Here is a 25,710-nt window from a genome sequence, read left to right as displayed (position 1 = left end):
ATGAAAATACGAATACAGCTGAATTTGTATTCACACGTGCAGATACGAATATATTTGCATTCATAGAAAATAATTTTTGCAAATACATTTTTGTATTCTTATCTACAAATACAAATATGCTCATCACTGACTTTCACAGTAATATGAGATACTGTAACCTCAAAAGTATACACGCAGTTTGTTGTGTAAGACAATTTTGACATTTATCTGTGACTATTTCCTTTTAGAAACTCTGTAAATGTAAAAATCGTAATACGATCATACACGGAGCGCTTTGTTTTACGCGCCTATTTAAATGGAAATCCAAATCTGCACGAACGGATTTTCCGGAAGCACAAGGTGTGTTCCTTAGTATAATCACGGTACTGTTAAATCTTAAATTCAATGCTTTCATTTTGTTAGAAGTTGTTAATGTACTCTAGAGTCATTTGACGTTGTGTAAAACATTTAGTGTAATATGATTATTTCAGAAGTGAAAATATTTTTAAAGATATTTCTAACATGAAAATTCGCTGTGAAATTTGTCACATGGCCATGTAAATTAATCATGAATCACAATATGAAATAAATTTAAACATTACCTATTGTTTAAAAAGTGAAGAAAAAATGTGTTTGAAGAGTGATTAAAAAATGATGAATTGCTTTTGTTCATGTTTTGCATTATGGTATTACCTTTGACCTTTGAAGGTATTAGCGATAAATAACACAAAATTCGGAAACCGGTCAAAGCGTTGTCATGGTTATACAAATGCCAAGTTAAGCGCTTGATTTGTGTCAAGAATTTTGTGTGCCGGTGATGGATGATACGTTTTTTTAATTAATGCAAGCAGGATATGGTCTGATAAACAAGAAAGCCAGAGTTGCGTGTATTTCGGCACATATATAATTATAGTAATTACAAGTTAAAATGCTCACAGCTGAAGTTGATGACCACATAACAAAAATATATGAGATCAAGAAGAGGCTTGGAAAAGGGGTAAGAAATTTTTTTTAATATACTGAGTATTTATTAAGTACGTTTTGAAGAAATTATTTTTTAAAATTAAAAACTAAATATAAAAAGGATTTGGTTACCTTCAGTCAAATTGGACACTATAATTTGGGGATTAAATTACTTTCCTACATGAGGTTTACTAGGTTGACAAATTGGCACTACTGGACAGCATATTACAAACTGAATTGTTTTTGAGACACTGCACTGTAAGATGGCTCTGTAGACAGGCAGGCCCTGGGGGAAACCCTGATTACAATGGATTTCCCCAACAAAGAAATGCATAAAAAAATTCTCTAGGGTTTTTGTTTGGCACTTGGAAGGAAACTGATGAGAATCAGCAGAAACAGACAAGAAACAGTTTTTTTTTTTTGCCATCCCATTACCAGAGGAAAGTTCCATTTGCAGTACTTGTCTTTTCAAGATTAACTTCGTGGATATGTGGGAGATTGATGTTTTGAATCTTGAAGTGTTTTATGTGTAATGCTTTTTTTTCTCTCTCAGTTTTTCCTGTAAAAAATATTTTAATTGAATGTAAATTGTGATATTTAATCACCCTCTGCCTCCTTTTTTTCCCAATCCTAATATCTCTTCATTCCTCAGGATCCACACCTGTCTCACTCATCAGTAAACCAGCCCTCGGATAGTGTCAACATACGGCATTTTATGGAGAGTCAATCTCCTCTTTTTGTAGAAGTGACACTGATTATTTAGCTCATAAAATAATTGGAACCTCCAAACAAGCATAAGTGCATTTATTAACCAGATTGGATAAAAGTCTGTAAATATTCGCTTTAAGAGAAATGAAAAAAAAAATATACATAGTAGAGCCTATCTCCATAGTAGATCTCTTATGCTGCTTACTGAAATTATGTTGTTCAGCTCTTTGATGTAACCAAAATAAGACAAGAATAGTTTCAGCATTTGCCTGAAAAAAAAATTATTTCAGTTTGTTTTATATGCTTCATCAAAAGAACTTTTATATTCCTTTTTTTATTTTTTTAACAATATTTTTTATTAGTAATTTCCTTTAAAAAATAAGAAATTAGTTGACTGAAAACTGATTTAATGGCGTTATGGGACCATGACACATTAATAATACTAGTTTTGTTTTACCAACTCACATGTTTAGTTAGGGTCTTGGTCATTATAGTCATAAGTCACTCACGATGGTTGAGTGGTCAGATCACTTGCCTCCCAACATGGTTATAAGGTTGGTGACCATATTGTTTATACTTGCCACTGAGCAAAATACCAAGAATGTAGTCTACTGAGGAGCTTTAATCAGAGGTGCCCCCCCCCCAAACACTATGACTCACCCCCCCCTAACCTAATGATGCCCCCCCCCCCCCCCGAAATTTTTTATGCCATTTTCTCAATGATTTACTCAATTATTTTATAATATTATACTTTTTTAGTATTATATTTTATCACATTTTGCATTAATTTAAACTGATTTTCTAATAATAATTTTGGTCATATCAGGTAATATTTCCATCCTGAACCGACAGATAACTGCTTTTGTTGAGGAAAGTGCGGGGTAGCCAATTTGATTTACAAGATCCCTTTCAATTATCAAAGCACCATAAACGTATTTTCACATTAGAAGCTATAATTATATAAATAATATATACATTTTTCTCGTCTTTTACCCCCCCCCCCCCCCCTGAAATTTTAATGACGCAGTATGCGTCATTACCCCCCCCCCCCCCCCCTTGTGGGCACCCCTGCTTTAATGTAATTTTAACTTTATTGTAGATATTAATAAACAATAAATATTCAACATTTAAATTTAATTTATCTGTGCAAAATCTTCTTTCTACCTCAGCGGAATGGCATCCAGATTATTTGCAAGTGATAAATGTGAGAATGTTGCTGTGGGCCGGTGGGTGTTTCGGGGTACTCCTGTTGACGTCGTACCGCCTGTGACAGTGAAGCCCGGTCTCCACCCCGCCAGTACCTTACCCCGCTGCGAGACCGTACCCCTAGCCTAGCCTATGCAGGCTGACGCTGCCCCCCCCCCCCCCCTCCTCTTAGGCCAGCCGCGGTCAACGGCAGTCGACAACGGGTCATCAACTAGGACGGACGTGCCGCTCCCCGCGTTTCCCCTTCGTTCAAAAACCGTCAAGTAATTACGTGCGTGTGTTCATTGTGTTCAGACACCATATAGCCTAAGAGCTTAGTAGTGCACGCTGGGGCCGACGACCCACCACAACAACGGCTAGACGCTTAAGACTAGCCTGGCGCCCTCCCGGAGAACAAACACCTCAACAGAGACACCAGCAACTACTAGGCTCACCCCGGGTATCGAGTTCAAGACCCCGGGTGATGGCACTGTTTAATCCTCACCCATTCATTTAGACAGTGCTTCATTATTAGTGGCCGCCCTGGACTTTCCGAAGCCCTGGGCCATTTACTTTTTCAGGGTCTTAATATCATGGAGAAGGGCCTAACGAAGGGGCCTGGGGGGTATTGAATAGCCCCCCAATGAAAAGGCCGAAATTTTTTTAAAAATAAACTCACGAAGTCAATGTTTTTAAGCCAACCTGAAATTTAAAAATTCAATAATTATTTTAAGAAATTTTGATGTCCTTTTTAGAAAAATTATAGTCCTGTTAGTTTTATTAATGCTAATGATCAAATTCCTGTGAATAAGGTCATTATGTGAGGCATTAAAATGTTTGAAGTATTTTATTAAATGAATCACGAAAACTCAATTGAATTCAAACGGTACCTATAGTCAGTACTTTAGATTAGATTCTAATAAAATTTAAATTTTTCATTTTCGCCCTTAATGTTCTTATTTTTCACAGGAACGCTAGACAAACAAGGATCATAAAAAAAGAAAATAGCCGGCACGGGTCCTTGGGGGGGGGGGGGGGGGGGGGTGTTCCGGTTTGCCCAGACCTGTAGCCGCCCCTGTCCATTAGCATTCGTCACCTTTCATTGTCTCAGATGACCTCAATGCCAACAATATGTTAAGCTCAATCCCTCATTGGTCACACAGCTACTTGATGACCTTGAGAAACATTTGGCCTGGCAGCTCACACTGTAGGGCTCACAAACTATTCACTTTGCTCCAGGCTTATGGCATTGTGTGGAAAGCAGTGGACAAGAAGACCAAGGACATTGTAGCCGTGAAGAAGATCTTTGACGCCTTTCGAAACCAGACGGACGCACAGAGGACGTTCAGAGAAATAATGTTCCTCAAAGAATTTGGGGACCATCCGAACATCATAACACTGCACAATATCTACAAGGCCAATAACAACCGAGATATTTATCTGGTGTTCGAATACATGGGTATGTAACTTCCCACTTAATATCTTTAAAAAAATTTCTGTAGTGTTCACATTAATGTTTACTGTGCACATTGTAATAAATAAGGTTCAGAATTTCCTGTTGAGGCTCGGTCTAACATGGGAAGTTGGTGTCTAGTACTAGGAATTTAGGGGTTAGCTCTTTTGGAGGGTCACAAATTTTCTCACCAGATATTTACTAAACATAATTTTCAAGCATAAAAAATATAATACGAGTGTAGGAACATAACCTAAGGGGGCAGACAAAGCTGGTGCCCCGGATACTGCATTTGGAGAGTGCTAAACTGGCAGAGTAATTTTTACTCGAAAAGCTATATTGTACATGTATATCGTCAAATATTTTAAAACTGGTGTTTTTCGCGTACTATCCAACTTGCGATGTATTAAAAATGAAACGTCTGCAAATAAATCTATTTATTTACTGTCTTAAGTTCAATCAAAAATATTTGGGATAGAGGAATTAATATGTGGTGGCGATATGAGGTGTTGGAAAGGTTTTTGGTTTGGTTGGTTTTAAAAAAAAAGGGGGGGGGGGGCACCAAGATGAGTTCTTGCCCCGGGTGGAAACTAGTATAGTTACGTCTCTGTGCAAGTGATCATGGTCATTAACACTTGTGTGACTTTTTAACCCTATCAGAGATATATGAGAAAATATAAGTGTTGAGAAAATTTGAAATGAAGCATAAAATGTAAGAGAGCTTTTGTGATAAATTTGCAGGTCTACTCCTTCTACAATAGTTGAATGACAGGAAACTGAAACAAACAACATGCCGCTGAATGGGGTAAATGTGTTCTTGTATTGCATATTCCGAATCAGTTTTCCTCAGGGCCTTTGACAGTGGGAAAAGGGAGGGGGGAGGGGGGCGGGGGGCAAAATTCTCAAGACCTGGGCTCTTAAGGAGTGGCTCCTTTAAGTTTTAAAATATTCTTTTAATGAGTATATTTACCCTGATAGTGGTACAAAAATTACAAGTCTATTGCAAATAAAATACATTGGAAACCTTATAAGATATGCAATATTAACAGATCACTTTTAAAACTATAGGAATGGTAACATTAAGTGTTTAGATTGTTTTTAAATTTGGGGTTTGAAAAATTGAGGATGGGCCCGACAAAATTTTTTAACCCCCGTACCCTTAGTTTCTTTTGACGGCCCTGGCTTCAACAATGTGGTAGTGTAGTATAGTTTTCTTGTTCTGTGCATGGTTTCAGATACGGATCTGCACAACGTTATCAGACAAGGCAACATCCTGAACGACCTGCACAAGCGCTTCATCATGTATCAGCTCTTCAAGGCCACCAAGTACATACACTCTGGGAACGTCATCCACCGCGACCAGAAGGCAAGTGTGAAATCGGTCACTGATGATTCTCACTTTACCAACCACACAGCATACAACTAAAGAAATTTATGTTTGTCCCAAATTTTCAGTACCTATCTAGGATATTATTAAAATTCTTTGAGTTCGGGATCTAGTTTTTAAGTCTAATATTCTTGTAATAACATATATTCAATGTTGTCTTGTATTGGAGGTGATTATAGGATTTGAGATTGCTTTTCAAACAAGGGAAGCTCATATTTTAAATCAAATAATACTCATAGTTATCAAACTGATGGTATCAGTTAACTGAAGTTCTCTCGTTGACTGTTCTTAAACACTGTAAGGGGATAATTTTGTACTTGCTGTGTGAATTATCAGCCTAATGCTTGGTTTAGTTGAACTGACAATAAATTAAATCTGCAGCAGGTAGCCGTTCTGTAAGCTAAGACGAGACATTTTGTTTGTTTTCACAGCCATCTAACATTTTAATCAACTCTCGCTGCCATTGCAAAGTGGCGGACTTTGGGCTTGCCCGCTCGGTCGCATCTCCGACGAAGAGTCTCGGCGACTTGTTCGATCCTGCCCTGACGGATTACGTCGCGACGAGGTGGTACCGTGCTCCCGAGATTCTGGTCTCTTCAAAGAGGTGAGAAATCATAAATCCTCGATGGTGCGAGTTAAAAGAAGCTGTGCTCAATGTTCCCCACCACTACTGCTGATATCACCACCACTTACCGTTGATTCAATTTTATTGTGACTCTTACGGCTGGTGTTTTAAATACACCGAGGCCACGGTGCTTGAATAACGAGATCGTACACCTCTCATCAAGGCTATGAGAGATGAATAATCTCGTTATTCAAGCACGGTGGCCTAATCCTCCATTAGTGTAATAAATTAAAAATTTAAAATGGGAAAGAGTCAGCCTTAACAAGTGTGAAACATGAAGGCACCTTAAATGTTTTGTACATAAGAAAAAAAAAAGTGTCATGATGACTATGAATAATCCTGTTCCAGTTAATTAGTTCAGTCGACGTGTGCGCAGGTACACGAAAGGTATAGATATCTGGAGCCTTGGCTGCATCCTGGCCGAGATGTTGCTGGGCCAGCCGCTCTTCCCGGGATCATCCACCATCAACCAGTTGGAGATGATCATGTCCACGATACCCGAGCCCTCTTCCGAAGGTGCACGCTCCGTTATTAGCTGGGGACTGGTCTCGTAGTTTCAGTAGAGCCTTTTGCTGTATATCGTTTGTATCGCAAGTTTCACTCGAAACATGTACAGAAAAAACCTCTTTCATCCGGTCCTCGATGATCTGGATCTCCTGATAATCCCGATCACATTTGTAGACATTTTATTTAACGTTCATACAAAAATATTTGATTACGTTAGCAAGAACGTAACTGTAAGTATGTACGCCAAATATTCGTTTATTTAGTATGATTCAATGTACAGTTACTGCACGGGTGGTAGAGTTATGGTAATAAAATGTTATATTGTTCAGTTTAAGAAAGCACACCGGCTAACAAACATCATGGCGTACTAGGAGCGTCAACCCGAAACCACTCCAGCTGAATTATTAATGATAAACCATAATTTTTTTTTATCGTAATAAACTTTGTTTATTTAAGGATTTTGTTTTGCATATTACCCATATTACTTAGACTATCCGGAATTTCAAATGTCCATATTGCCGTTGGTCCCATCCTGTCCAAATGGACGAGGTTTAGTTTTGAATCTGGAAAAAAAAAACATATTTTGAAGATCATTGTTTATGTTCTTTGAGGACTCCAGTAAACCGAAAAACTTTCACACCGTCATTGTGCGTGATTTTGCAGACTTGTTCTAAAACTTATCAATGTGCTACCAGTTTTAATCAATTTTTTAATGAAATGACTGGTTCTTGTTCCAATTAAAATGCAGTTAGCCGATAATGCAGGTGTTTGTTATTTCCTCAAATAACTGTGTTAAGGGGCCCGCCTCGTCAGGGGTGTATGTGTGTTAGTAAGGCAGGATGATAAGCGCGACGCTCGCTGGTGCTTCCAGCGCGGTATAGCCTCTAAGCGCAAGTCTCTGAACTGGCGCGCATTCGTCTCGTCGTCACAGGATAACTGTGAAATTTGAGCGGTGACCGTAACATTATATGGCGGAGAAATGAAGATAAAGGTGTTATGCAAGCCCCTTAAGTGCTTTCAAGAATTTGTACTGATTGTTTTACGCCAAAAAATTACTCTGAAAACACGCGTTTTAGGCATTTTAACGATTCTAAAAATACAGTTTAAAAACTTTTCGGCCCTCAGCGAACTCTTAAATGCTATTCGTAAACAGGCCCCACTCGGATATCTCGAGTAGTTTTGAAATCACGTTGTTTTTCCTGAAGCTCTGCACACAGTATGTGTGCCCAGGTAAGCGGGGCCCTTAAATGGGATTTTTACTGTATTCTACTGTTAGAAAAGTGTTAGGGATCTTGAAAGCTTTTGAAACGTCTCAAAGTGGGAGTCTGAAGCTTCACGCTGGGATGTGCCGATGTTGACGAATGGCGAGCCGGCGGCTGTGACAGCGGTCTGCGTGGTGCCCAGAGGTGGAGCGCATCTGCCCGGGCTACGGCAGCTCGCTGCTCCGGAGGGCCCCCGCCGGGGCGGCCCGCCAGCCCCTGTCCTGCCGGCTGGGGCAGGCCCCGCCGGACGCCGTCGACCTCGTCTCGAAGCTGCTGCTGTTCGACCCGGGCAAGCGCCTCACCGCGGTCGAGGCCCTCGCTCACCCCTACGTCCACAGGCATGTGGCCCCGGGGTGCTGCTGACACGTTTCTCACCTGCAGGGGCGCAACAACATTGGGGGGGGAAAGGGGGGGGGGCAAAAGTATTTTGCCCCCCCTCCCCCTCTGAAACCTTGAAGTGGGGGCAAACGGGGGCAAAGAAAGTGCTGTGTAATCAATTTTTAGATGATAAAACTGCTTAAATGGCACCATTTTCCACCTTGAAATAAAAGTTTTCCCGGGGGAGGATCCCCGGACCAACCCGCTTCAATAGGGGGGGATCGATGATTCTTTATAAAAAGGGTATATTGCTCCCTCCCCCCCCCCCCCCTTTCACCCCTTTTGGAAATTTAGTTGTTGCGCCCCTGCTCACCTGCATTAGATTTTGCGAAAAGTTAGATTTTTGATATTCATGAATAATTTGACCATTAGAAAACTAATAATTTTTTAAAAATAATGTGTCACCAATAGATGCATCAATAAAAAAAAAATTTGTACCGTGTATGAAGCTGAGATGATTTATCAAGAAATTAGTATTTGTTTTCTGCAACAAATAATATGTGATTATGATTTTGAATTATTAAATACTCTCTCTCTTTTTTTTTAATGATTTTGATTTTTTTATGTATTTAAATCAGTTGGATCAACAAAACAATTTTTAAATTTTAAATTTTATTGGTTTAAAAAATAATTGTTTGGTAGGTTTTTTTTATTTTCTTTATTTTAAACCTATTTATTGTTGTTCCGTATTTATGTATCTTTTTAATTTAACTGTATTTCGATAAATTTTTCTTGGACTTCTATAATATGTAAAAAAAAAAAAATTCATTGTACATTCAAATTTTATTTTTAAAAGTTTTGATATTCATGAATAATCTGATATTTGATTCAAAATTTGTTTTGGAATGAAAGGAACATAATTTGCGGAGGCTTGGAATTGAACCCGGATCTTCTTGAAGGGAGGTGACGATCTGACCACTCGACTATTGTGGTCGGGCACCTCATAGGACCTTAGCCAAAAACAAGCAAGGATTTAGAGAGAAACTATTTGGGGCACTCAAATATTTTTTTTCTTTTCAGATGTGAGAAATGAGAGATTTAGGGTTGTAGCGACAGCACTGCAAGCTGTGAATAAAAAGCATGTCCAACGCTTACCAGTGCATGAATACTTCCCTCTGTTCAGAAGGTCTGTGCACTTTTCTTTGGGCAGTTTCTATATTTGCACTTGGTCACAACCAGGGCCATCGAGGATGTATAATTTTGTTACGTCCCCTTTCTCATTACTTTATGTACAAGTTTACAAACCCCACAATTAAAAAAAAAATATCTCAAGTTTGTAAATGTTAAGACCAGACGCACGTTTCATGTCACTAGCGTCCCTGACCCGATGGTGCAGGCCTTACCCATCCCCCCCCCCCCCCCCCCCCCCGAGACGACGACCTCAGAACTCTTGAGACGTCTCGGCAGAGGCATGTTGGTAAACTCCAGGCCATGACCGGGCCCACGCTCCAGGGCTCTAGCAGGGGTTTGCGGGGAGCAAGAGAAGGCCTTGACTGACAGGCCAGGTGACACACACCTCTCTCGCTGGTGGGTGGGAAGGGTCCACGGCCTCCCGGACTCCGCCCGCGACAGCCCGCGGCCAGCGTAACAGTATTTAACGTTTATTGTGCATTATTTTATTTTTGACAGTTGACACCTAGATTCAGATTCCCGGTACTCTGTGGAATTAAAATTCGAAATTTGTATCCGAGAAGATTGGGATTTGTCCTATGACTAATATTATATCTTCCGAACGGTGTTTGCCGATAACTTTTTCTGCATATGTGCAAACAAATGCAGCGAATAAATAATAGTTGACCTGATAATAAGTTAGTTTTTTTTTTGTTATTCTTATTTCCTACATTACAAAATTTGCAAAGAAATTATTTACTAATCGTTAAATGTTGCATGTTGTGTGTATCGGTTTTGTTTTGTTTCGTCGTCTTGCAATTTGTATTGTTTTTTTATTCTGTCTGTACGTATCTGTGTTGTTTGTTTCGTGCCTGCCACCCAAGGCCGTAAGCTGTAGGTAGGCATGCAACAAATATTAAATAAAAAAAAATAAAAAAAATATACTGGTCCAGTGGCGTAGCCAGGATTTGTGTATGGGGGGTGTTAAGAAGCATGGCCCACCCCCGTATTAAAGCGGGGGGTCCGGGGGTCCTGCCCCGGGAAAATTTGGATTTTAAGGTGTAAAATAGTGCTATTTTAGCAGTTTTCGGTACTTAAATTTAAATATTGTAATGGTAAAAATTTTATTAATTTTAATATGAAATTTGTTTGTTTAAGAAATTAATTACAGATGTGGTGCTAAGGAGGGGGGGGGGGTTTGAACCCCTAAAACCCACCCCCCCTGGCTACGCCCCTGTACTGGTCCCCGTGCAAGCCAGACTGGTTGGTCGCCGGCCTACACAGCTGGTTGTTGTGGCTGGCCGCCAGGTTCCACAGCGAGGCGAGCGAGCCGTCGATGAGGGGCGACGTGCTGCTCCCGCTCCAGGATGATGTGCAGCTGTCGGTGGAGGAGTACCGCTCCAAGCTGTACGAGATGGTGGCCCTCGGGCCGGCCCGCCCCCGCCAGAGACCCCCCCAGAGGCCCGGTCCGGAGAGAGAGTGAGTGCGGCGAACGTGGCCGGAGAGGTGTTTCGTAGACACGGCGTCGACGGTCAGGATTTTGAAAAAAAAAAAAAATAATAAATAAACATCTATACGTCACACGTGTTTTTAAATGGAATATCTATATAACACCGGCATTTCACCACAGAAAAAATTTTTACTTCCGTGTTTTTTAGTTAATCTGTTATTACTAAAAAACTTACGTAACACTAAACGTGATCTAATTTGGTTTTGGAAACCATATGATATCCAGCAATGTTGCTCCAGATTGAAAATTTTTTTTTTAATCGTACCGAAAAATTTCACCTTTGCGGCAGGTTGTTCAGGAGACGCGTCAACAGCGTAACGTACTGATTCTAAATAAGAGGTTTTGCAATTTAAAATTAAATGTGAAGAGTTCATCAATTATAATTTTAAGTCAGTTGTGGTCCTATGAAACCACCCATCACCACCCTAGAACTATTTATCACGAGAAAAAAATCTATGGCGCGCGCACGCACGCACGCACGCACGCACGCACGCACGCACACACGCACGCGCACACACACACACACACACACACACACACACACAACAAATAGTTTTAATGTCATGACTGTTAGAATGTAACGTAAGTTTTCAGTTTCTGTAAATTTGTGACATCACAGAAGTGTTCACCCTGTTACGAGGAGGTAAAGCAGTTTTCTCTGTGCAGTTTGATGGAACATGTCTTGAATTAAAGATTTTATTTATTTACGTGCACAGTCTGAGCGCCAGCCGGACAGTCGTTTCGGGCCCAGACTGGCCGACGCGCACACGAGAACGTGACAACGGCTAAGTGTCTGTAACTTTCCCCGCATGAGCCGCACACCTTAGTCTTGTGTTCCCGCACTGCGCGCGCGCCAGTTCTTGGGTCCCGCTCCCCCCGAGGGCCAGCCGGGTGTGACGGGCTGTCGACCAGGTGCGGGACTGCAGGCGAGCGTCACCACGGCCGCCAACAATGCGCGCACGAAGCGAGAGGCAGACACGCTCAGCCGCCCGGCAGCCGTCCGGCCGAGGCGTCCGGCCAGCAGGGTGAGTCGCGCCCCAGCTCCGACGCTGCTAGACCCAACAAACATTATAACCATCCAGAGCTCATAAATTTTGTGTGTACTACTTTAACGATTTTTTTTTGACGTGAAGTCTAATAAATCGATGAACGCCCGGCTGCACGCACGAAAAAGTGTCCCGTTACGCTGCGTCCCGTTACGCTCATTGTACGCTTGCGCCGCATCTACCTCCCTTCCGCTCGATTGGAACAACAATCTATGTATTTGACTATTGACTATTTGTTTCGATGCGCATTAAACTTGAAACACTCCCATTCGTTTCCTACTTTTCTTATCATCGTCCTTATCCTTAACAGAATAACACGGGTTGGAAGAAGTTGAATAGCAAACATGTATAAAAGTTATAGTTAAAATAATCTCTTCGTTAAAGTAATAAACATATTTGAATTAACGAGTGCAAATAAAAGTAAAAAGTAAATCGTAGATTTCATTTCACTCCTTCTTTTTATCCATACAAAATAGTGATAATTCAATAAAAATGTTTCAATTTTATTCATAAAAGTATGCAATCATTTCATCAATGTTTTGTTATGACTTTGTCACGTTAAACTATCGTCCGTAAACCGACTTTACAGACAACAAATTTTTTTTTAAGAATTGATCTGAAATACGCAGGCAACAAGATCAACTTTTTTTTGTAATGTTCATGTAGGCCTTCACTGTAAAAATGTTACATTATGGAGACATTGTTCTGTGGCTAACACGATTCTCTGCCCCTTCTTCTTGCCCTGGCATGTATTTTACAATGTACGTCAGCGGGTGCCTGTTTGTTATACCATTTTGAACAGCTTACACCCAGGAGGAAGAGGAGGGGAGCGTATTAGTTTCGGAGGTTGTACCCTAAATGTCACTTAAATTAATAATTGTCATTTTTTTTATCCCAAGGGCTGTGTTATTTTCAGTTACAAACATCTAAATAAAAAAACTTTCATTTATTTATTTGTCTCCAAGCAGACTTGGACGTTCTGAACACACTCCTATATTACTACACTTTTTATATACTTTAAATTACAAATAATATGTATGTCGTAATTATGAGCAGTGTTTTATGCCTTATGCTTTTAACTTACCTATGCGGCACAATTTAAGAGTGGTGACCCGACAGCTTAAGTGTCTTGGCGTGGGTATGCCATCTAGCGTTCTCAGCGGCTATCATCCCGCCAGTCCAAATTCACCAGCGCCCAAGACAGTATGCTCCAAACAACCCAGGGTCATAATCATTGTGCTGTGAGGATATATTAATTTTGATTGTTTTTAAATTTCACAAAACTTTCTTCTACCCTCGGGGCTTGCTTCAGGAGGCCAACTGCTTCATTTAATTTAATTGTAATTTTTCATGGAACTTGAACATTAATACAGAGGTATTGTCCAGAACCATGGGCGTGCTGGACTAGACTGATTCGTGCCTCAGGGCGTGAAGTGAGGAATAAAGAGATCTTGCTAGAAACATGTGTTTCTCTTCAACCGTTTGAGTTTGCATGAAGGTGTAGAGACATGTGGTATGCCTTAAGAGCCCTAGTTTTTAGTAGCATCAAGCGTGTCCAACGCTGAGAGTGGACCAGGTTTTTGCACAGAGTGTTTCCGTAAGGGGTCACGTGTCATATTTTTGCCACACCTGGGCTACGTCACGTCCTGAGTAAAGTGTTTTAGCTGGGTCTGTGTAGTTTCCCCTTTCAACCACACAGTGGCGCCCACAGCAATACGTCAACTCACGCTGGCACAGAATCCACGATGAACCGTGTGTTTGCTTGGCAGCCCCAGGGCAGATGCTGCAGAAGATGACCAATCACGTTTGGGAGGTGACTCGGTACAAGAGCCGGACAAGTGGCTCTAAGCTGGAGCAAGGCAACCAGTTGAAGCCGAGACAGGTACAGCATCTCATACTTCTGTGTGTCTCCCTCTTTGCCACTCCCTCCTCTTTTTTTTCTTTTTATTTCTGCTAGTTTTGTCATTCTTTAATTTTGATCTAAATAAATGTGAGTCGTACAGTATGTGAAACTATATTATTTGTCATATTCTACACATTTAGTGCTTCAGCAATTATGTACACACTAGCTGCAGTACCCTGCGTTGCCCGGGCTAAACACATGGAGCTTTATTGTCTGCGAGTTAAAGCAAACTGGATAGCGCTATATGACAGTGTGTTGGACATAGAGAAATGTCACACAATTACTGTTCGTATGTTTATGATCTATGATTTTTTGTTTACCCATGGTGAACGGTTATTTATTGTTTATTATTAATTATAATTTATTAAGACCATTAATCAAAATAAAAACTATCCTATCTCTCAAGTTGGGAAAAATTACACATAAATGCCAATTTTCATCGAAATTGGTTTACTTGGTGAAGAGTTCACTGGAAACAAACATCAGGACTCTGGATTTATATATATTAAGATAGGGCAAGGTTAAAAATGATAACTACTTGACACAATACTTATTTAACTCTAAATGATCACTAAGCTACAGCTTTCTGAAATGGAAAATTATAGTCGTCTGGGCTGACTCTATAGTTACATCTAGTGCTGCCTGATCATGCTAGTTTAGGCCAGTGTAGAAGTTTATTTTATTTTATTGGCTGCTTGACTTTTTTAAGGCTGGGGTTCTGCTGTCTAATGTAATGTCAACAAGATTTTTTTTTTGCAGTCAAAAGGAACAAACAGTGCCATGCTAGAACCCACAAACAAGTGCGTGATCAATTCGATGTTAAATGTACTGATTGGCTGCTATCACAATTCACCTTCTCTCTGGGTCACACATACTGGCGGTCAGACAATTACATGTGTGGTTTTTCATCGGCTTCTAGCTCTTCATCGTGTGTCAAATAATCCGTGATCTGATGACCGGGGTCGTTCGTGTGTACAAACGTTTGTGTTGGCAAGCCCCCCTCAACAACCTTACCCCCTCCTTTTCGCCCCGTTCTCCGGGTCAACCGCTGACGGCGAGCGAGCACGCGAAGGCACGGTCTTGTCGCAGGCGGGACTGCTGCGGCCTGCCGAGTCGCGGTCTCGCAAGCTGCCCCCGCCCGCGACTGGCAAGCAGTTCAACAGCTACGACCACCGGTACGGCACTGTGACGCAGTCTGCCCTGCTGGAGCTACGCTACAGCTGCAACTAGCCCCGACAATACCGTCCACTAAGTTACTCTATGTTTTGTAAAGCTTTTACCACCAGTTTGTAATTGCGTAAGCTCTGTATATTTTTTGTAAGAATATTTTTTTTTTTTTTACTTAATTTTTATCTAGACGTCAGAAGGAATTTTATAGTTTTCAAAAGAGGGTATATTAGATAAAAACTTTTTACAATAGCGTGTTGTATTTCGTTCCCATCCGCAGGAACCAGAATCGTTAAATTGATGTCAATAGTTGCCAAAAAATTAACTGTTCCTATACATTGACCAGCATGCGTCAGCGTGACTCAAGTGTAGCGTAGCATTTACATTTTATAATAGAATTAAAGAAACTGATCATTTAGTGTAATTGGTATTCGTAACAATTTTAAATGCTGTATTGTAACTAAACTGGTAATAAACATTTCACTGCCATGTAAAAGGCCTTTTACTGTGTGTGTGTCATTGCCAGAATGTCTGCTGCAAAAATAATGAGATTTTCTGTTTACCTACTTTGTAACTGTTTGTTGAAAAATAACATATTGAGTTGTAAGATAAAATCTACTTATGCACAAACGTGTGCATTCATGAAATACTAGTAGAGATTTGGCTGTCTTTTCTTTGCCTTAGCTAATGCTGAAATAACCTGGGGAGGGGGTATAGGTCCCACATGCAGTTGGGCTGGATGCAATCGTACTTTACTCCCCTCCCATACCCTAAGTAGGTAGCTTATTTTAAATAACTTTACCAGTTGGGTGCTAACGTCTTACAGCCTAACAATAAAATTTAATGTTTCAAAATAAAAATTTCTTAAACAAAGTTTAATAAACTTCGTTTTGGATCTCGCTTACTACTTGATTTGTAATTAATATTGTTAAATAATTACATTAAACAAAATTTAAACATACCTGTTGCAGAAATAGAGTTCTGGGGTCTTATTTTATCCAGGTCATATCACTGAGAAATAGCTTTAATGTCAAATTGCAGAAACGGTATTTTTTTCTAGAGTTAAAACTTTGCTAATTATTATTCAAATACCAAACCTGCTCGAAATGATGAAACACACCGCCATTCTTTTACAAACAACTATGAAATTACACCAACTTGATAGAGTAATTAAATTCACATAATTTTTTATTTCAATTGAATTGACTGTTACGCTCAGGGGCGCAACAAATAAATTTCCAAAAGGGGGGCAATATACCTTTTTATAAAGAATCATCGATCCCCCCTATTGAAGGGGACGGGAAAATTTGTATTTTATGGTGGAAAATGTTGCTATTTAAGCAATTTTATTATATAAAAATTGATTACACAGCACTTTCTTTGCCCCCGTTTGCCCCCACTTCAAGGTTTCAGAGGGGGGGGCAAAATACTCTTGCTCCCCCCCCCCCCCTGTTGTTGCACCCCTGGTTACGCTCACAATTGGGCTTTTACCTGGTGGCAAGGAGTTCTCCCTTTTCACTCACTTCCTTTGCATCTTTTACCCCTAGCATCTCTTCATTCATCCCATTCCACTCCCTTCCTGTCCTTCCAAGAAAGTGTTCCTACCCCTTTCCGTTCACCTCCAGTTCCTCTGGAGCTTCCACCCGTGATCTCTCCGCCCTTTATACCCCCCTCTGTGTATCCTAGTCCCCAACTGCTCTCTTTATCGCCTTATACAGTCTGACTAACCTTTCCACCCTTCTCCTCCCTTGTAATGCTTCCCACCCTAGCTCCATAATCATCTCAGTCGAACTATGCATTTCCCACTCTTGCCCCTCCCTTCTCTTTCACATACCCATCACCCGTTTCACTGCCCTGCACTGCACCTTCTACAGTTCCCTTACCTCAGTCACTGGGTAGGGGTCCCAGATCACAGCCCCGTACTCCATCACGGGCCTGACCAATGTGGAGTATGCCTTCTCCCTTACCCTCCTCCCTGCCCCCTGCAGGGTCCTTTCAAGCAGCCCCAACATCCTCCTATCCTTACTCACCCCCCGTTGAACCTGATTTGCCGCTCCCAGGTTAATTTGTAGGGTCACCCCCAGGTACTTATACTCTTTGGCCTCCTTTACCTCCTGTCCCTTCCAGACATACACTTCCCTCGTTACCTTCCTCTTATAAATCCAACCACCTTCGTCTTTTCAACATTCAGCGACATCCCATTCTGCTTCGTCCATCGCTCAAAAAGGACTATAAGTGTGTTTTACAGTATTTTTAATGTACAGTAGCTATCCTAACTGTCAACCAAATTTTAAAGTAGGTATTTTTAATGTAATCTACCTAACCCAACTGACTATGCTCACAATATTAGATTTGTAATGGGTAAACCTAACTTAACAACTCCTTAAAATTGTAAACTACTTGTAGTATCACAATTCCCATTTAGAGAATTATAAAAAACATGTCAGTAGGTACCTATGTAATAAAAGTCTTTACTTCAGAATAATATTAAATGATATTTCAGTAAGCCTTTTTGAATTCACCTAGAAATCTTTGGGATTTGATAGGTTCAGTAATTTGCCTGTAGCTATATGGTTTTGCCCAGTGCTTAATTTCTAAAGTTTTAGGTGTGGGAACTCTAAAGCGGGATGCTCAGACCGGGGGGTCTGGAATACCCCCCAGGAAGGGGAGGGTCCGGGGGCCCTCCCCCGGGAAAAAGTTTTGAAAATTATAACTGTAAACCCGCGTTTTTAGGCCATCCAGACATAATACTACAATTATTTTTATAAAAAAACTCGCAAACAAAGCATAATATTGATCCAACGTAATTGTTTTTTAAACTTTTAGTTTTAAGTGCGTTCCCTTGCGTTCCGGCACTCTTGGGAGGTAAGGGAACGCCGTTCCCTTGCGTTCCCACTGAAATTAACCCCTGGTTTTGCCAAAAAGTTGAGTTACTGAAAGGGGTTAGGTTTGAGTGTAAATCAATTAGCTCATGGAATGTTTTGTAATGTACCATTAAATTATATGCATTTATGGATTATTTTGTGGTAATTTTCTAGGTTTGTATTGGTGTTTTTAAGATTCATCTACAAATAGTAGATTAGTGTGTTTATTTCTCTTAGAATTTCAATTTAAATTAGGCTTGATTTGAAGTGTGTGGTATGTTAATAATTTTCCAGAGGTTATAATTAATTTTTTTTAAAGTAGTCACCACACATATTAAACTTAATTTAGGGTTTGACCTAAGTATGCTATCCCAGTAATGAGGTTTATTTTTAAATTTTAACAATTAGAATAAGCATATTTTTAAACTGGATTTTGTATTCATGAAAATTACGAATTTATATTTCATAACTTACTTTTTGTATAAGTTAAAGGTTGACATTTTTTAAGATTTTCACAATTAAATCTATAATTCCCATAATTTATTTTAAAAACAAACTCAGAAGTATTTGGTAATCTAACTTAATGATTTTTTAAACGTAAATTTTTTATTATTTTTGAATGGTTATCGGCTTCCGCCCACAACCAGCAGTAGATGTATTTTCTTGGTCGAAGCCTTTTTGTTATCATATATCATCACTCAAATATCCGTACGTAGAGTAACACCCATGTCTCACTTGGGACTCGAACCCAGAATCTATAGGCCGGTCAGCTTGACGTCAAACGTAGGCAAGGTAATGGAGAGGCTGGTAGTGAGGTACATAGTAGTGACGTCGACCGGGGCTACGCCCTCCCTTAGCCCGATGTGCCACGTCACGCCGCAACTGACACCCCTCTCCTCCCACCACCACCCTCTATTCAAACCTCCCGCCCCGTGCGTGTGTGTGTGTGTGTTGGGCGCCCGGCAAGAGGCGGTGCTAGAGTCGGTGCGACGACCCCTTTCTTTTATTAAAATAAACATAATGTATAAACCTTTTTATGTAATAAAATATCCCTAATTGTCACGCCTCAAGTTTTAGTAAGGACGGCGCAGCGCCCCATGCGGGCATCCGCAGAACTACCCGCCAATAGTTTTTAAACTTTAATAAGAAATAACACTATAACTAAAGGTTGTTAATTATAAATAAGTGTACTTAAATTATGTTTGTTTTTTAAATAATATTTGATTAAGTATGTTACCGGACGGCTGCCCGGTAACAAAGCGGGAACTTAACCCTTCCCGGCGGCCATGATGCTCTGGTCTCGGCAGTCTGTTTCCGTTCGCCGCCTGGAGTAGGAGCGGCCCGCGCACCTAGTCGACTTCATCTCTTTTGTTCACTGATCCATTAGTTTGTCGCATCTTAAAATAAATCTAAAACCTTGTAACTTCTTCGAGGCCTGCTCCAGGTGGTAAACTCTCTTTCGCCTAAATATTTGTTTTCCGTTTACGGATATTTCGTACGCGTAATACGTGATTGACTCTCGAGGCCAGGCCACGCGGTGACCTGGTCAGCCTATAAACTGGTTATCACCCGCAACTGTGTTTTTTAGTACTTTACGTAAAACTCTTTTAACATTTTTGTAACGTGACGTGTAATAATTCACCTGTGCAAGTTCGCTGGTAATAAAATCACTAGCTCAGAATGTGTGGTTCAGTGGTCACATGTATAATTCCCTGAGTTCCGAGGCGTGTGGGACCCCTCAAGAGCCCACGAACACGACGCACGAGGGGGGAGATTAGCCTAGCCCCACACGGGTCACGTCACGACCCTGAGCCGAGAGTTTGTAGCCGGGTCCACGTGCCCTTCCACGTGATGGCACCCAAATTACTCCTTTTTGTCCATTGGAACCCCCCTCCCCCCCCCGGCCCCTACGACAGTAGAAAGGGTGGAGGAAAAGGACTAGATGGATGAGAGGCAGCACGGCTTCTGGAGGGGTTACTCCTGTGAAACGCAGATGGCGGGGCTGCTGGAGGACTTGGTGGAGGCAGTGGATGAGGGAAAGCAGGTAGACGCTATTTTCATAGACTTTGAGAAGGCGTTTGACAGGGTGCCGCACAGGAGGGTGATGGAAAGGTGGAGGGGTTGATAGAGGACAGGAGGGTGGTAAATTGGACAGGGGACTTCTTGCGGAACAGGATCCAGCGAGTGAGAGTGGGTAAGGAATGGTCAGAAGAGGGAAATGTGAAGTCAGGGGTACCAAAAGGCAGTGTCATGGGATCCCTGCTCTTCCTGATCATGATGAATGATGTAGGGGAGGGGTTGAAAAGTAGGCTGTGGTTGTTTGCGGATGATTGTGTGCTATATGAAACTGTGGGGGAAGGGGCGCACCTGGCAGAGGACTTGGAGAAACTGGAGTGCTGGTCGAGGGAAAATGAAATGGGTATAAATGTAGGGAAAACAAAGATGGTGAGGTTCACGAGGAAGAGAAGGGTGGAGGGGAAAGTGTACTGCTGGAAGGGACAGGTGATCCAGGAAGCTGAGGAATATAAGTACCTGGGAGTGATCCTGCAGAGCGACTTGGGGGTGGGGAAAGCAGGTCAAGAAGGTGGTGAAGAAGGGCAGAATGGGGTTAGGGCTGCTTAGCAGGACACTGAAAGGGACAGGTAGGAATGTAAAGGAAAAGGCGTACGTGACATTGGTAAGGCCAGTGTTGGAGTATGCCGCGGCGGTGTGGGACCCCTATGTGGAGAAGGAAATTGAGGAGTTGGAAAGGGTGCAGCGCAAGGCAGCAAGATGGGTGATGAATATGTGGAGGAGAAGGGAAGGCGAAAGCAGGATGGGGGAAACACACAGACCATCGGTGATGACGACGGAGCTGGGGTGGGACACGCTGCAAAAAAGGAGGAAAGTAGAAAGGCTAGTGAGAATGCATAAAGTAATTCGTGGGGGGAGGGGGGCTGGGGAAAGCTGGGAGCTAGGTTGAACAGAGGGCTGTATCAAGGAAGGAGGGATCATGAGTGGAAGATTCAGAGGGAATGGAGACGGACAGAGAGAGGAAGACAGGTATTAATTGTGAGGACGGGGCGAGAGTGGAACGAGCTTGAGGGGAGGACACTGGATCTGGGAGGAGGGAAGGACTTGCACAGAAGGCTCCAGAGGGGGGAGGAGTGAGGGTAGTTCGGGGGTGGGAACTCCTTGCCACCGGGCGGATTCTCAATTGCAGGTGTAATTATTATTATTATTATCATCATCTCTCACACCGCAAGCTGGTGTGCATCCGACTCAACGAGCATACAAGCATTCTGGATACGACGACGCTACGGAGGTTGGCTTTCAGAGGGAAGATTTATTTTCAGACGACAGAGCCAAAATCCGAAGTTCCCCGAAGTTCATACTTTTTTTCCGTATCTTTTATGTAGCTATCCTAATCCAAATCAACCGTCCACAATGTTTTAAAGTATTTATAATGTAGCTAACCTAACCTAATGCACCGTTTGTATCCTTTGATCAACACCGCCACATTTAATTACAATGAAAAAAAAAACTATGTAGAAAAAAACCACAACTACCAACATGATAACGTAAACCTTTTTAAAATAGAGTTTAATGGTTGACAGTACGGTGGCGCCGACTGCGGGGATATTCGGAAACAAATGAGCTCGACAAAGTTCTCTCGCATAAACGTTGACTTGCAACTCTTATCCTCTATATACTCCTTGACTGGGAAGATTGTTAATTTTATTTAGCTCAAGGTTGGCTGTAAATTGTTTGTTGTTGGAGGCGTGTCTTAAAAGAATAAGATCAAGATCCCGGGTATCGAAATAAGAGCATAGTTGTGATGTGTGGTTTATAAAACGTGTGTATTTGCAGTGTGATACCAAAAATATGTCGTTGAAGGAAGATTTCAGTTTGCTCCTCAAACCCTACTACTTCGTCAATATTTTTTTAAGCTTATCATATTTACTATCAAAGAAGGGACCAATTGTTTGCAGCATTATATTCCCACATTCCGAGTCTCAATGTGAACTGGATTCTCGTGAGTCGGAAATCCTATTTTTCCTCTTGATTGTCGTGATGATGAGAACCCGGAAAGCTGGGAGTGTGACGATGATAAGCTATTTGTCGTCCAGTTTCATTTATTGTAAAGTAGCTAACCTCATATTGTGGTTCTACGCCGATGTGAGGCTGGGCATCATGTTTGCGATAATCTTCGTCCTGTGCGGGTTGATTCTGCCAGAGCCAACGTATTCTGGTCCGGAGAACGTCGTCTACTTTCGCACAGTTGCTGGTCTGGACGAAGAACTTGAGCGGGACAAGCGTGTCACGTGGCTGGTGGCATTTTACACAGCTTGGAATCCTGCTTGCACTAATTTCGCCCCCGTCTACGCGAAGCTCTCGTCCGCGTATGCCCTGGAGAATCTGAAGTTTGGCAAGATTGATGTCGGGCGGTATCCGGATGCTGCCAAGAAATATCGCATAAACGATTCAGCGGTTAGCAGGCAGCTGCCCACGATAATCTTGTTCAAGCAAGCCAAAGAAGTGTCCAGGCGTCCTGACGTGGACGCCAGTAACAAGCTTGTGAAATTTTTTTTCTCGGAAGACAACATTAAGGCAGCTTTTGACCTCAACAAATTATATGATGAGTGCAAAGCAAATCTCCTGAAAAAGAAGACTGCAAATGCACCGGTGAAATCGGAGCATGTGAAGTCAGACTAGGACTAGATTTTTTATTGTCGTAATGTTATTGACAGTACATTGTTATAGTTTCTTGTGTCCATGAGTTTAAAAATAGTGAAAATTTGTATGTTAAATTATTGCTTTTGTTGTACCCGTGAAATATCTGTAATTATTTGACATCACAGCATTTTAGAACAAAAAGAAAAAAAATCGGAAAACATAAAACTAATGCCCCTAAATTTACCCTGAATGGATTCTTTCTTAATTCCTACTAGTTTGTGAAAAATAATAGTTTTACCTTACATTAGTATACCAGCATCGAACGTCGCGGCTTTAGGAAACAACCAATTTCATTATTACAACAGCACTACATTGACTAAAGTTCTCAAAAATAATTTAAAATTAAACCTGCACTGGTAAACAAAGAATGAATGTTGGCGATTGCGTGAATACATCGTTAATGTAAGCTGTAAATTTTTATTTTTTCACAAACCAGTAGGAATTATGTAACCATCCCTTGGAAGTAAATTTAGGGACATGAGTGTAGTTTGTGAAATCCATGTTTTCTGTTATTTTTTTCTTTCCTTTCTAAAAAGCCGCGACATCTGATAATTACCGAGATATCATTTACAATATAGTATTATTTATTTTTTATGTGTTACATATTTATTTATTATCTGTATTTAGATACACACATATATCCTTGTATGTATGTACCAGACTGTTAACAAGTTTTCTCCTTTTTCCTGATCTAAGTTATCTAAATTGCCTGGTTGTTATTTTTACCATGGTTTTCTATATGTAGTTGTTCTGGGCTTTCTGCTGGTGGCAAGGAGTTCTCAACTTCCCTTCTGACACTCAACTTTTCAGTTCTCTCCTGGATTCCCTTTGCCCGGTCACCTCCGTCGCCTCGCCCCCGAGTGGGCGTTGGGAGCACAACACTCCTGTCCAGGGCTTACTGAAGGCCCTGTCACAGTCAAATATTTGTCTCTGATATATTTGACAACAGAGTTGGAGGGGAAGTATTGGACGGAAAATGGCTTCCAATTATCTACATCAAATACATTTGGACAGATAACCTCAAAAATATGTTTTAAATCATGTCACACCGTCAAAGTTTAGTTCTGGTCAAACTTTAACTTTAACATTTTAAAATTTTATTTTGAAATTAAATCATATATCACTGTGCTGGATGGAATTTTTTAATTTGTAATTATTTTTGTGCATTTATATAATTTTTGAACACGAATCAATATAAATTTTCATTGAATAATTAATTTCACAGAGATTTTTTTTAAAGTTAAAGAAACATGATTTCATTTTGACACATTATATTTTTTTGTTTACGAATTCATATTAACATTATTTTAGTTATTTAAATTTTTTAACCTATTTAATCTGTCATGTGTCCTTCACTATTTCAAAGAATCCTTGAGACAAATGGATGTCATTTCCATTTTTGCTAGTCACGATTTTGATTAGCCGATAGCATCCAACTTATTTTAGAACCCTATATACAAAATATTTGATGGAAACTCGAGTTATACAACTTGTCGAGCAAACATGGCTGCTCTAGTGACGTTTTTGGTGACGTCATAACCCTCCGACTGTATTTGACACAGCACATTGGGAAGTGTTGGAAGCGAACATTGGACAGTGACAGGGCTGTAACAGCAAGTGAGGCTTGCCTCATCTCCACATGCAAGGGAATTTTGATATTTTGGTTATGGAAATTTTATTACAGATTACTGTGAACATAGCTTAAAAAATTTTTATCATCTCAATTGCAGATTAAATGCTTACCTTATTCATTCATTTATGTGGCTCACATTATTTGGCTGATTTCCTAGAGTAGGTGCTTGCTTTTCTATATAAAAAAAAATTCCTAAAGATATATTTTTGAGTTCTTCTTGTCCCGAAAAACACTATTAAGAATTTTTAATGTTGCTAACATTAACAACTGTTAAGTTTTACAGTATTTTAAAAGTGACTGAGCTAATTATCTGTCCAAAATGGTAAACTGTCTGTAGTAAACTACTTGTAATATGGCAATGCTGTTTGAAAGAGTTGTGTAATGGACCGAGAGGAACTGAAATTTTTTTTTTTCAGAATTTTATTTTAATTTTTTGAAAAGAGCACCTTATCCAGAAAATTACTGTTACTACAGTGTAGTCCAGTAGTCTAGTGTGATTACCTTGTGTGTTTATACATGATGCCATAACGTAATACATGTTCTCGTCTTTGATTAGAGAGTGCAGACCTCTTGTAGAAGGATTGACAGTGAAAGCCATCTGTGGCAATGACATATTAATTAAGTGCACATGTTTATTGCGTCAGAGCACAGACATGTTCAGATGGTTTAAGTCGACACATACTTTAACTTTACCCAACACTAAAAATAGATAGAAAACTATTTTAACTGTATTTTTAAATTGTTAAGCCATTAAATTAGGGGGGGGAAAACTTATAATGTAACAGAATGGTAAACTATTATGGAATATGTGATTGTGCATATTTCACACATCACAAAAGTCTTATAGTGTTGCATGGGCAAAGAGGATTTATTTTAAATGAAGAAAGTGTTTATATATATAATATAAAGTGTTGGAGGATATGTGTATTTGATGAATTTAGGAAGCTTCAAATAGAATGCTTTACGTTGTGCACAAATGTTGCTTGCATGTAAAGATTTTAAGACTAATTAGTGCATTTTTTATTGTTAAAGTTTTATGTCCAGGCATTGAGAACATAGCAGAAATATAAGTATGGTAAAAAACTAAAGGCTGTTATAACTTGTGAAGTTGGTGGTCATTGTGTAGTGAAGAGAATTACATGAATGTTAGAAGTCTTGGGTACCAATTACAACTGGTTACTGAAATGGGCGCTAGCAATGAAATTATGGTAAAGTGTCTAATCTTAATTATGTCGAACAAGGAATTATTTTGGCGGTGGCAGCTTATTAGCTGCTGTGAAATGTAGACAGTAGACAAGGAGAATGAAAGATAAA

General features: G+C 40.4%; 2 protein-coding genes across 2 annotated transcripts; both read left to right on the top strand.

Annotated features, from left to right (window-relative positions):
- The first annotated feature begins 711 nt into the window (after positions 1-711).
- On the top strand, positions 712-15,679 carry LOC134539225 (mitogen-activated protein kinase 15). The gene is made up of 10 exons (XM_063381015.1): positions 712-976; positions 4,075-4,294; positions 5,524-5,654; positions 6,107-6,279; positions 6,677-6,816; positions 8,212-8,407; positions 10,866-11,036; positions 11,980-12,092; positions 13,883-13,995; positions 15,106-15,679. Exons 1-10 carry the CDS (start codon positions 908-910, stop codon positions 15,244-15,246), a joined length of 1,467 nt encoding a protein of 488 aa, XP_063237085.1. The 5' UTR covers positions 712-907; the 3' UTR covers positions 15,247-15,679.
- Positions 15,680-21,784: 6,105 nt separating this feature from the next.
- Positions 21,785-22,882, top strand: LOC134539457 (thioredoxin-related transmembrane protein 2 homolog). The gene has a single exon (XM_063381507.1). The coding sequence runs from the start codon at positions 21,912-21,914 to the stop codon at positions 22,740-22,742; it is 831 nt and encodes a 276-aa protein (XP_063237577.1). The 5' UTR covers positions 21,785-21,911; the 3' UTR covers positions 22,743-22,882.
- The last annotated feature ends 2,828 nt before the right edge of the window (positions 22,883-25,710 follow it).

Source organism: Bacillus rossius, chromosome 15 (assembly GCF_032445375.1).
Source record: "Bacillus rossius redtenbacheri isolate Brsri chromosome 15, Brsri_v3, whole genome shotgun sequence".
In the NCBI taxonomy this organism is placed as follows: domain Eukaryota; kingdom Metazoa; phylum Arthropoda; class Insecta; order Phasmatodea; family Bacillidae; genus Bacillus; species Bacillus rossius.
The sequence above is the reverse complement of the archived record's forward strand: the minus strand, read 5'-3'. Positions and strand labels throughout refer to the sequence as shown.